The 13,844-nt window shown below is 33.0% G+C and overlaps 1 protein-coding gene across 1 annotated transcript in view; it reads right to left on the reverse strand.

Annotated features, from left to right (window-relative positions):
- Nucleotides 1–555: 555 nt before the first annotated feature.
- Nucleotides 556–13,844, reverse strand: part of LOC149797703 (adhesion G protein-coupled receptor L3-like) — a 101,709-nt gene continuing 88,420 nt past the window's right edge. Inside the window, exons 17-27 of the mRNA XM_089962626.1 lie at nt 12,592–12,721; nt 11,682–11,791; nt 11,109–11,208; nt 10,391–10,541; nt 9,948–10,014; nt 8,960–9,023; nt 7,586–7,680; nt 6,827–6,956; nt 6,417–6,458; nt 5,137–5,268; nt 556–4,485 (exon numbers count right to left, since the gene is read on the reverse strand). Coding sequence (XP_089818752.1) covers nt 4,048–4,485; nt 5,137–5,268; nt 6,417–6,458; nt 6,827–6,956; nt 7,586–7,680; nt 8,960–9,023; nt 9,948–10,014; nt 10,391–10,541; nt 11,109–11,208; nt 11,682–11,791; nt 12,592–12,721 — 1,459 coding nt within the window. The 3' untranslated portion in view covers nt 556–4,047. The remainder of the gene's footprint in view (nt 4,486–5,136; nt 5,269–6,416; nt 6,459–6,826; nt 6,957–7,585; nt 7,681–8,959; nt 9,024–9,947; nt 10,015–10,390; nt 10,542–11,108; nt 11,209–11,681; nt 11,792–12,591; nt 12,722–13,844) is intronic.

Consider the following 13,844-nt stretch of genomic DNA (forward strand, 5'->3'; position numbering starts at 1 on the left):
GTATGTGATAGAGACAAGAACCAGCTCGGCTAATATTTTTGCACAACTTTATATTGTGTTATCTCTTGTTTTAAATTGCTCCTAGTGATTCTAACATGTAGGAGACCAGAATTTATCGTATCCTTTGTGTTCTTTGTTTTGCATATGAGTGTTGGCATTTTTTTCCCCTGACTAGGGGCTTGTTGAGCGCAAAACCTTGAGAAACCGTTTTGGATTTGCGCCGTTATCAATTTACTCTCTCTCTCTCTCTCTCTCTCTCTCTATATATATATATATATATATATATATATATATATATATATATATATATATATATATATATATATATATATATATATATATATATTTATAGTTGTGACTGTTTGCCATGATTCTTCCAGTCATAGCAGATTCCGGGTTCGCCCAGGACTGGCATTAGGTGAAAAAGAGAGCCGCAAAATGCAAGTGTTGCTGGTGCTTATAGCTTTTGTATATTGAAATCTAGAAAGACTGAAGATGTTACGGAAAAGAAAGAAGAAATGTATGATGTCATGTTAAAAATAAATAAAGAATAAATTACGTTTTACCTTTTATTCTGTTCTCTCTTCTTTCTCTCTTTCATAGTCACAATTTCATTTGCATACAGTGATAATGATTTAAATTCCTTAGAATATTTAAAATTTCAAAAAACAAGGCATTCAATATACACTACAATTACAATTAATGAACCGAATGCTGATCGACGATATCAATGGAAACAAGATATATTTACAAATATTGTCCACATCAATAATTAAATGATTTAAATATAATAAAAAATCGTGAGACTGGGATATATATATATATATATATATATATATATATATATATATATATATACAGACATACAATATTATGACACAAGTTAAAAAAATGTTTAATTTGTTCCCTACTGAGAACTGAAACGGCACATATATATTGCCTGCATTCACCAGCCCCTATACCCTCTCGAATAAACGTACATCCCCTGACAATAATAGGAAAGACAGGCTGAGATAGTGATACAGGGATGGAATATCATCATACTGCAAGTTAGAGAATTTGTAATCAGTCCTCAACTGACAATCATCAGCGCGTTACGTCACCTACTGCAATACCTGTATGCACCGTTCCCTTTCGACCAAGCACATACTCCTATGACGAATGCAACGTAATAGTGGATTGAGGCATTCGTACGCAGCAGATGCACTCGCATGGGAACAAATGATTAACGTTAATCTAACTGTACAGTCACACCCAATTCCTCTGACAGTAATTAAGGCATATATATAAGTAAATATAGATAGTTACAAATATTCACCAGACACAGCGGCAAGGGTCATACCTACATGCTAAAGGAAGATGTGTAATAATGTGAAGCGAAATTATATATGAAGAAAGAATATTATCATACAGGTCCGAGAATGTTAAATTCCCCCCTCCCCCCCGCTGAGATTTGAATCCTAAAGTTTGATAAGATGATATGACGTAATGAATGCACTAATGACTTCTGAGCTGTCACACTACAAACTGATTAAATTTGTTTCTATTTTTGTACATTTTTGTCAGTAAATCTCATTTTGTGGAGTGAGATGATACACTACAAGAAAGGGAAAGCAAAAATATTGTCATATATCGAACATCAATAAAAGGAACGAAATGGCACAACGTCAACAGTGAATAAAAGTTATAAAACTACAATATTTGTATCACAATATACAAACAAAATACGATGTACGTATTTCTGTGCTCGATCAAGTTTAGAAACAGTGAGGCTTAATTTCATCTGTAAAAATGCAATCCGTCTAAACTGAGCTACTCGTGCGTTATGACAGGAAAAAGTGGAGAAAAAAAAACTATAAGAAACATTTTAGAAAATATTTATTGGCATATATTTACAGACTCATATTCACTTCTATAGTTATATCAAGGAAATTATATCCACAATCATTATTACATTTATATACAGACAGACGAACAGATGTTCCTATCATCATGAAACAACACGTATTAAACAAAAGCAAATATTGTATTTAAGACTACAAAATATTTAGTTAGTCCACAATATGAGCTACACCTGTGTAAGTTCTGATCAAAAGGTACATATATTGATTTCATTGTGATGAACCATTGTGATGAATTGTGTTGAAGACAAAAGTAATTTTAAAAGCTGCATATATAATGCATGAAAGACGATACATAATCAAATCAAGTGTGAATTAGGTCTATGAAGCATTATAGATACGTATAATCAGCAGATGAGGTGAAAGTGTCACCACTGCTTTTAAATTTGACATCTTGATAAACGTGGAAAGAAAACCATAGAAAACTTTAATAAGGTTGTGACGGCGGTTTTAATTTTTAATTTTTACCTGTCGTCGGGGAAGGGGGGGGGGGGCTCACCAGTTATTATGTACTTTGAGAGAGTGACGTATACACGGCGAAGTTGTTTGCATTTGAAATATGTACAATGGAGAGAATATTGGCATATCTCTATCTTACTTTCATGCACTGTGGCTGACATTTTTTGGATATTGTATTTGTGGAAATTGTACATAATCTAAGCACACGGCTAACTAAAATGAATGTTCCCTTGTGCTAAAAAATCAGCCTGACTTAGTCTAAAGTACACTATCTTTAGCAGTTTTTAAAATAGGGAAAATGAATTTTGCCAGACTAGACAATACCAGTTTCTGAAAGTTCAATGAATGAATTACCAAATATATAAAATGTATAAAAAAAGTTAAAGGTTCTGTTATTTTACAGTTTACATCTGAATTCCAGGAAGTGAAAATAACCAAGTGGAGCTAGCATGTTTTTATTTTTATTTTTAGAGCTGCACATCTAGAGTAAGGCCAAGGTTTATACTCAATTGCTCATATTACACCCCTCAATCATACACCAACATAAAGGTGATGAAAGGTTCTTTGAACAATATCTAAGATATACAAAGTATTTTTATTTAAATAGCCAGAATAACCGGTGAGGAAACCGGGCGAAATTCCTTTTCTTTAAAATTCTAACCCAAAGCAAATTTCGAAACTGTAGAGCGCCACCTGGATCTTATGTAATTCATAGAAATTATATGCCTGAAGCTCACGGGAGTGGTTGCTTCAATATCGGAAGGTAAGTGTCGCAATATTGGGATACAATTACATGTAGAATGAATTATGTCTTTGACTTTGGAATAATTTGTACTAGTTTCTTACAATAATTATGATGGGGAAAAACAGTTCAGTGCATATTGCTAAGTCAAGTTTAATGGTTAGTAGAATGGCAGTCCCCCGTCCCCAACCAGATTTCACCTCCAAACATGTTTGGCCTACATCCGTAAAACTTAATAGCTGACAACTTCATGCCTCAACACCCTAAATGAAAATAATTCAGCGGGCGCACGTACCTCCAACAATCGTTATTGAAGTGTCCGTCATATCTTTTACTACCTTAGCAATTTGCTAAAGTAAGCGCGACAATAAATATTGATAAATCAGACACATGATAGCAATAGTCTTCTCATTTACAATAGATGACTAACTACAAGAGTTGTGTTTCTTGGGAAAAGCCATAAAAGTTATTTCTCTTTCTTTTGGGTTCCTTCAAGTATGTAAGTGTTTATCTTCCTCTGACAATGGCGAAATTTCGAAGACATTTTACACAGTGCCATCTGAACGACATTTAGATAAGTATTGGTTCGTTTGTCTTCATGCTTTCTAAAAAATATCTGCCCGAATGTTTCTTAGTTAAAGGTCAAATTGTTCCTTATCACTACAAAGAAAAGTGACCCCTGTGAAATATGTACATCCAGGTTGTAATCGACAAGTGGCAAAATCCACTCTGTAATTAAACTTGACTGTGATTATACATGCCATTATGTCTATCATTATTTGGATATAATACATTTACAATTGGATTCTTATTATGACAGACCCAAAACAATATACAAATTATTCAAAGATCTCTTAATACGATGTTTAATAATCCTGTATAATAATAGAAAGGCAAGACACAAATTAAGCACAATCCAGGGTAAAGCTTAATTTTACGTTGATATTACTGTTTCCGAATTTGGGCGTATACTACATCTTGATTGGAACCTCGATCTGAAGCATGCGTAATATCCTCAGCTCCATGACTATTGATAGATGCACGTAACGACGGTGCGTGAAAGCTGTTTCTGTCACTTCTCTTGCGCATAGGCGTGGTGTTATAACTGATCCCGTGACCATTCAGCTTAGATTCCGTTTCATATGTATCGATTGGTGCTCGGATTATGTCTGAACTGTTCTTTCTATGGCGTACTTGGGAATCTTCGAGAAATACCTCATCATCGAAACTAACCAATGGCTTACGAGTGACTTCAGGACGGCCATTGGCGGCTGTCCAAATGAGATTATCGTACCCGTTTCTGGTAACTGGGATTTGCTCGTTGCCATTTCTGATGGGGTGTTTTCTATCCAAGGTCGATGTATCCGTCTGTACGGAATGTAACTAGAAAATATGATGTCATTTAATAATAATAATAATATATATATATATATATATATATATATATATATATATATATATATATATATATATATATATATATATATATATAATGTGTGTGTGTGTATCTTCCTTAAGTCGCCATATCTTTTACCCCTGAGATATTCTAATAACAAAACATTATTTTCACGATGATGTATTTGAATGAAATGTCAAGAAAATAACATTCGGTTTTAAATGAAGACCATAAATCCATATTATACTGGTTGATATGTAAACCATATTTTTGTTTCATTCAAGTCAAAAAAATGACAAAACAATTTTGCTGGATCAATTTTCGTATTTTCGTTTCTAGTTTTTGCTCCATGCAATAAGGAATAATACTCGTGGTTAGTTTAAAAACATATTTGTCTCATATTATGTTTTTTTTTATACATTAGATTAAGATAAATCTGACAAATTAGAAGTTGTATCGGAAAGCCCTCATTACATCCATAAATGTCGGTATATCCAGAGGAAGCCTCTGCATATTTAACAACAAGTTTTTCTACTGGATGAGAAGATAAATTTCTACCCGATCCCCTGCTCGAGAAATTTCTACCCGATCCCCTGCTCGGTTGCAACACTGAGACTATTCAAAGAAAATTTTCCTACCGATCCCTTGCCGGTGCTATACCCAGATGATTCAAAATCCGAGTTTCGTCTCTCGTGGCTCTTGCTAAAGGCAGATTCTGTTGCCTTTATTTGGCTCAATCGCTTGCTTCGACGATCATAGGCATTCTGAACCTAAAGTTGTAATGGGTAAGAATTTCACACTGAAACACGTTTGCATTCAATAAAACTAAACGTACACCTCCCTTAAACGATACCTGCGCATAAAGAACACAAATCTTTAAAGTCACGTTTATCACAGATCAAAACACAGCTAGTCAGCTTCTGAAAGTTTACTACTTTCAAGAACACCTTTTCTTAAAGAAGATATTTCTGAAGTCCAAAGAAGTCATTTACAGACCTGGTGTTTCTCTAACGAATTTACAATATCTTTGAAAGATTAATGGAACGGATACATAACAATGAATTTTATCTTAATCTATCAAAAGTATTATTGTAAGTGGACAATCATGATCAAAACCGGGATAGATACACACCATTCAAACTCTTCTGGGTTACAATAATAGCAATGGGATCATATTCTGGCTGAAAGCAATATGTTCAACACGCCCATTAATTTTCGTCTGCTTTCATCGAAATCAAGATTAATTTAATGGAAAGGTAAAAATGTACTTAACTTAGCAGTTAAAATTGATACCATAAATAGACCATAACCGCCAAATGCGAATAATATTTAGTCATAATGTTCCTGCGCTGAATTAATGCATCCTATTTTAACGAAAACTTACTCTCAACAGCGTTAGAAATATTATTAGCAGTAGTAGCGATGGTGGTGTTACTCTCAACAGCGTTGGCAATATTATTAGCAGTAGTAGCAATGGTGGTGTTACTCTCGACAGTGATGGTAATATTATTAGCAGTAGTAGCGATGGTGGTGTTACTCTCGACAGTGATGGTAATATTATTAGCAGTAGTAGCGATGGTGGTATTACTTTCGACAGCATTGGCAATATTATTAGCAGTAGTAGCGATGGTGGTGTTACTCTCGACAGCATTGGCAATATTATTAGCAGTAGTATCGATGGTGGTGTTACTCTCGACAGCGTTGGCAATAGTATTAGCAGTAGCAGCAATGGTGGTATCAGAGGCTCTATATGCTTGCATTTCTCGAGGTTAATCTAAGGAATCTTAAGGTAAATTAACTGTGGTTGCAGTCATATGTAGTTTCACTAACGTTTTAGTAAGTAAACTTTTCAGGTTTGCATAGTTACGTGAAGAAAGCATATACGTTTATAATATTAAAGAAGTACATTTTAACTTACATCGATGCTCAGCAAACAATGGAAAACGAAGAAGAAAACACCCTGAAAATATATGTAAACAAATGATATATACTATGTAGTTGAATTAGAAATGATCTTTTTCACGTATGTCGGCATCTATTAAATTTAAGACCATTATTAATTTGAAATGCTTTTGGTGGTTATGTAGTTTGCATCAAACCTTCTCCATCAAAAGATATGACCTACCTCACTTAGAGTTCTGTAAAAAGTACAAAGTCGCATTTATGTTTTGTTGAGCGACTTTTATTTTCCCAAAGATTGGATGTGAACTAAGAGTTGGATTGAAATATTTACCAATGTAGGTTGAATTGTAAATGCTAAAGTTTTTTGAGATAATACTGGCTAGATCAATTCAGCGTTGTATATGTATAAACATCGAATGAACTTACCTGCAAAGAGTTGAAAAAAGTAAATAAGTACGTAAAGACCAGTGTTTCCTTTCCAGTAACTGACAGAAAACCAAATATCCAGGTGAAACCAAGAATTGGTAACAATATTGCTGCTGCCTTTAGGCCCACTCTGCAAAATAAATACATTTACTCTAATAAAACATGGACATAATGATAACTTTAGGAAATAAAGAAAATTAAATTTGTCAGACGATCTGAAAAAGAAGAATCTCTGTATCGATATTTCTGTATTCGAGTGCTGAATCTGTAGTGTTGCTCTTCTGGCAGTAAATTATGCCATCTACACATTTCTGCTGTATTTGTCATTTAATTATGACTGTTATTTCTTATATATCCATTTTACAATGTATTTCCTGGTTACAATATGTATGCAATCCTCTTGGATTTGTGAATGATCAAAGAGACTCCATAAATCGATTCGCATGTCCCCAATAATTGGTATTCCAGTAAACGTTTATTTTAAATATATTTAACTCATTCATTATTATTGTATGTTGCACGACGGTGATTTCTAATCTCTAGACTCAATTCCAGACAATATAAGCTTCTCTCATAGGCAAAACATTTACCAATGGGAAAACAGCCTGCATATTCCACAGCGCAAACACATGATCTTCAGAATTTATGTGTGCGAGCTAAAAAGAAAATTCGGTTTAAATTAATCTACATCATGGAAAATAAACTTAGCCTCGTAGAATTACTGATTTAATTTTAATTATACAAACGTGATATAATCACCTGATGATAGATCTTTCCTCAGTGGTCACCTTGGATCCACGTGTCATAGATCGTACCATGATCCTCAGCACAATCAAAAGAATCACTGTATTTATCTGTAATGACAGGACATCATTTACACATATATAAGATACTAAAAGTTTTAACACTCCAAAAATTGATCGGCTTGAATACGTTTAGTGATTTATGCATAAGTCTCTTTTCAAAAATGTCATAATTTAATAGCTCAGCATGATATCAATTATCAGCAAAAGATATTATTCTAAAAAAGCAAAACATACGGAATGGCTTTCCCCGAAGAATACAAGCCAATCATTTAGGAAGGATAAGTATAATGCCATCGTATCAGTAAATAAGGAGCTGTGTTAGCTTCAGCGAGAAATAAAACTCAGAAGAAAGCATGGCTACTTCAGACCGTAATACCTCACCACCGCATGTTACCATTAATGTAGCATAAGATCAGAGTACTGTTTCGGGGGGGGGGGGGGAGTGGCCGCGTGGTCTAATGCGCTCTCCGTTACGGATCACTGCCATCTCACCTCTGTCTGTGTGGGTTCGAGTCTCGGATTCAGCCAATGTGGGTATGTGAGAAAGCTTGCCAGTAGCTTCTCGAGGGTCGGTGGTTCTTTCCGGGGATTTCCCGGGTTCTTAGTCGCCATTAATACTGGCCGCCATGTATAGCCTATCGTGTGCTGAAAAATGGCGTTAAACCCTACAACAACAACAACTGTTTCTGGTAGGTGAAAACATTTAGTGTACTTGAATTTTATCAAAAGCTACACTTTGAATTTAGCATTTGTTAAAGCGTTAAAAAATTAAGTTATAGAAGTAAATATGCAACATATTAATACATTTGTGATACCTTCCATCTATTGATACATTTTCCAATGTCATATACAGCACCTATTATTCTCTGTATTCATTATTGCAGATTAACAAGCTACGGGGTTTATGACAGAATATATCATCCTTTGAAAGAAACAAAAGATAAACAAACAAAACGGACGGGATTTTGTTGATTAGGTCAAGAAACATTCGTCTGAGCAAAGATTTGATTAGCATCTGCAGCTTTGGACAAATGAAACTTAATAATATTCAAAGAAAATCTAATTTCAAATTCTAGACAAATTATTATTGAATTTATAGATGCAAAATCATACACTAATATTTCAGATAATTTTTTCAATTGTCTGAGTCTTCATGAATTATGAAACAATTTTAAATCAAAATTAGCTGTTCTTTGTGGTAAGAATAAATGGGATTTATTTCAGATTATAGTAATCTATAAAATGGCTTTCTACTTTCTACACCATCTATAATGTAAACAAAACCACATAGGTATAATGGAAAATTATTCTTAATTTAAATACTTGCCAATATAACTAGACCAACTGCGGGGACGAACAGTACTAATATCATTTTCTGCGTGAGCCAGCATCTACGGGAAAAATAAAAACTCTGTTATGCTTTGAAAATATTATGTCATCCGGTAGACAATACTAATTTGTGATACATTTGTTTTAATTATTTTTTCTTAACACACACTTAAATAATGATATTGGTGTATTAACATGTACATGCTTATATTAATTACCGTTATTCAACACATAATATTCTATTATCTACATTGCTTTGCAAAGATCCCTAAGAAAAAGACTGAGATGACGATACGGTATCACAAAGATCTTACAAAATCACGAGGAATTTCTAAATTTGTCTCATTCCAACTATTTAGTTGTTTTGTTTTTTTTTTATTTAATATCGAAAGTTATAGGTACTGCGTATAATTGGAAAGGTGCCTGTTTTTCTACAACTTTTTAGCTATCTGATTAAATTAAATATGGTGTTCTAACTACAAACAATTGTATGTCCATATAATATAGCATTGAAAACTCGTAGTAACCAAAGAACTAACACTTTCTTCGGGCTTATGCCGTTTTGAATTGTATGAGATTGCGGACAAGAGAATGGTTTATGTTGGGAATAATCGAGGCATTCAATATATGCCAAACTGTAGTGATTGATTTTTGAGGTTTTGATGAATATCTGTATTGCTTCTGAGGATACTTACATGAAAACTGAGCTGAAGATATAGAGAACAGGTGCTTCTTAAAGTAATGAAACCAGAGTGACCAAAACATCAAAGCACAACAATTTTTCAACGACGAGATGTGATACGAATTTTCACAAAGGAGCGACAGTAAATTGTATGGCTTTGATTAATGTAGACTCAACAATTTGTAACATGTTCAAGACAATAATAGACATGCTGTATGCAATTGCTCTAAAACGTTTATCGCCAACTATTCAAACTTTTGGTAGTTATATGCTATCATTCTTGAAATATATAAATCAGACATACATATCCCCTGTTCCATAATCCTCATGGAATACACCACCACAAACACCGACCACCACGATGGGTACACCTTAAATAAATATAACAGTGAATTACAACGCATATTATTGCATGCAAAATAGAGACGAATTTGAAATAAAAAATAAAATATCAAGATTTTGTACGTTTTATTTATTAACTTGTTTGTTGCACTGACTATGGTTTGCAATATGAGTGGTTCCACTTTATTAAAATCTGGAATATAGTAACAAGAGATTATTGGAAAGTTGCATGTGAGTTTTTTAAAATAGAGATGGAATGAAACTATATCGCTAATTTCTTGGATTGCACATGATTACTTGATTTGAGTTTTTAGAAATTTTGTTTATTTATTTGTATGTTTATCTGTTTTTAAGACAAGATTCAATTGGTCTTAGAAATGGGAATAGGATGAAAAGATTACGTACCCCAGCCAAGTATCATGTATTTCCTCAAATGGGAACCGGAGTTAAAGACTTTGACCAGTAACATGTACAGGTGTATTCCTTCAACAAGCATCCAACAGAATAAAGCTAGCAAGAAGAAATGCAGGGCAATAGCTATACCCATACAAACTCCCTGCGGAATAGGAAACAATATTCGAATTATCACCGTCTCCAGATTAATCATTAATACATTTATGTTCTTGAAATAGAAAGTAATGGGTGAAATAAAATGGGCTGTTGCTAGGATTATTCAGTAATGTGGTGGAATACAAACGAAAATAAATTAATAAGGCTTGGAATGAATGTGACCCAAAATTTAGAAACATCGTTCAAGGGGACGTTGACGTTACATATGACAACGCTAACGAAGAAAATTTGCTACAGAAGAATCAGAAATCGTGAAAAATATCATAAAATATAATTGCAATATAGGTTTTTGATTGGTACTGTATTTGTCGCATTGGACGAAAAGTGTGATATTTCAATATTGGTTTCATAACGATCACTTCCAGTGAATACCAAGTTTTGTATTCCTTAAAAGAATATGTAATAAAATTTCATTTTCAAAAAGTCTGGAGAATTTTTAAAAAACTAAATGCAAAAGGATAATGTTAGATGTTAAGTTGAAAGTATCATAACTCTTAATTTCAGTAAGCATTTAAGATTCATTTTTGAGAAATAATAGGAAAATAGCACATACCCTATTTTCAGTCCGATCTACGCCAAACAGAAACAGTAACTGCACTGCCACAATACATAATGCAAGCTGCTCGTGCACTCGGATGCGTTCATTTCTAAGTCTAGAGGAGAGAACCAACACAAAATACTTCACTATAAAAGTAATGTCAATTACACAACGAGAATCTAGTCACTTATTTTAAATTTAATGATGGTAACTTCGTGAATGATGTTCTGTTTTTATATTTCCACACATAGATAGATAGATAGATAGATAGATAGATAGATAGATAGATAGATAGATAGATAGATAGATAGATAGATAGATAGATAGAAAGATAACTGAAGATAGTTCCCATTGAAATGATAGCCTGTCTAATTAATGAGTGTAAACACAAACTGATATTCATAAAGTATAGCTATTTTTACAATTTTGTATTTACATAAAACGTACAATAGATTCTTAAAACAGCGATTATAATATTGATAAACATTTACGACTATACGAATGAATGTACAAACGTGCCACGTATATAATCAAACGAAAGACCTATAATACATATGAAGTGAATGATGATATGAATAAACTGCTCACCTAAAGAACTCAAACACAATGATGGATATGGCGCAGCAAATAACAGACAGTCCTCCACCCGCATAGGATATGTACGTCAAAATGTTTGTATTTAATTCATCAATTGTGTCCTGAAAATGGTGTCCCAATAAAAGGCTTAAGCATAGACCATGACAGAAAGTTTACAGGTTATGACACTGTATATACAGAACATGACAGAATGTACACAGACCATTACAGACTTTGTGTACAGACTATGACACAATGTACACAGACCATTACAGACTTTGTGTACAGGCTATGGCAGAATATATACACACGATGACAGACTGTTTGCAATGACTATGGCATAATTTGCTACTTGTACAGCTATTTTCATTAGTTCAATTGATCATGATTTTTAAATCTTTTAAATGGCTTGATCTTGTTTGGAATTATAAGAAAAGTAGCCATAATAAATAGGCAAAAGGTAATGAACAAAGTAAACTTCACTTTCAAACCATTAGAAAAGAAACAAATGGAAAATAAAGATGCAACAGTATACAAAAGCCTAATGCAAAGTAAATAAATAAAAGTAGTATGATGTGAAATAAACACTATTACAACTAGAGCGCAACAAAAACAACATAAGACTGTGAAAACAAAATGTAAACACGTGACTTTCTGCTTAATAGTATTAACTACTTAAAAGTACTTAAAATAAATTCTAACCTATTGTAACCCTATTATATATAATATATGACGTCCAAATCGCGATAAACATTTTTGTTTTTGAGAGAACAAAATTACCAAATATGATTTATGTGGTTTTACTTCTGACATGTTTAGCATATAAAAAGTCAGCTTATTTTGCAATTGTACCTGAAGAATTTGTATTTCCTGTCTTTATCTGTCCATTACTATAAATACAGTAGGTGCAGAATCAGATTACCTTGATGCCATACACGTCCATGAGAACAGCAAAATTGGTCAGATGGTAGCAGTGACAGACGACGTGGGTGTAATTACTGTCCTTTGTGCTTGCTTTGCAGCCTGTCTTTGACCACTGAGTTTCTTTATTGCTGTTAATTTAGAATTCATAAATTGTGTATGTCATGTACCCCCTATTATATACGTGTGTACATATTTTATACGTAATTGAATTGTATAAGGCTGCATATATACAAAATTTAACATGGCTTATGTAATTGAAAATTGCTTATGTATTGTTTATTTTCCATATTAGTTTTAGTTAATTTGTTGTGATTTAGTTTAAATCGTTTTTATTTCAACTTTTCCTGCATGTTAATATGTTGATGTCTAGATAAAAGACAGGGTTCTTCCCAAATATATAGTTTTGTTAATATAGCACAGACAAATAAAAGTAATTAAATAGAAATAAGGAAAATAAGTAATTAATTAGCAAGAGCGGGAATTTAGAGAACTTGCAATAGCAGTATGATATCAACTAGTTAATCAAAAATTGGCCATCTACCAGTAACACTAATATAACTTAAAAATAATATTTAAAATACAAAACGTTATGATACAAAGAGAGAATGTAAAACAATATACTTTTAAGTAGTAGTAGCAGTCATGATGGGATGAGTAGTAAATATGGCCGGTACCAGATAAAAATGGGACAGATCTATCATTCTGATATTACATTTGGTTAAAATAATGGAAACGAATTTTTTCACTAACGAAGGTGAAACATGACCTTCAAAACATTTAACTACGACAAAATGAAAGAAATTAGTAGTGTATATAATCATTTCCAACCTTTTCAAATACCACTGGATGTACCACAGAAATTCGTCAACTACAATTTATTGTAAATCTTATATCATTTAAGCAACAGAAAATTCCAGAGCTTTAAACTCACGGAGTGAATAGCTATGGTCATTCCTTCGAAATGTTTCTTATGCTGCAGCCGAGTCATGCTATAAAAGTTTTCATAATTTATTGTTTTTAAAATGCTTAAAGATATTATTTTCCTTGCATGTAATGAAAAGTCGGCTTGTTATATATTTTCCACATTGGTCGAAGCGCTTCGTTTTTAATTTTGATATCTAAGTTACTTTTTCAAACTAGAAATGCTTTCTCGTTTTCTTCGTTACTTTTAAATTGGCTTGGAAGCACAAATCGTGTCTTATGTTAAAATTTTTACAATCCATATCTCAGTTAATTTGTGTACTTCAATGA

This window comes from Sinohyriopsis cumingii, chromosome 6 (assembly GCF_028554795.1).
Source record: "Sinohyriopsis cumingii isolate HCF-2022 chromosome 6, ASM2855479v2, whole genome shotgun sequence".
NCBI classification, from domain to species: Eukaryota; Metazoa; Mollusca; class Bivalvia; order Unionida; family Unionidae; genus Sinohyriopsis; species Sinohyriopsis cumingii.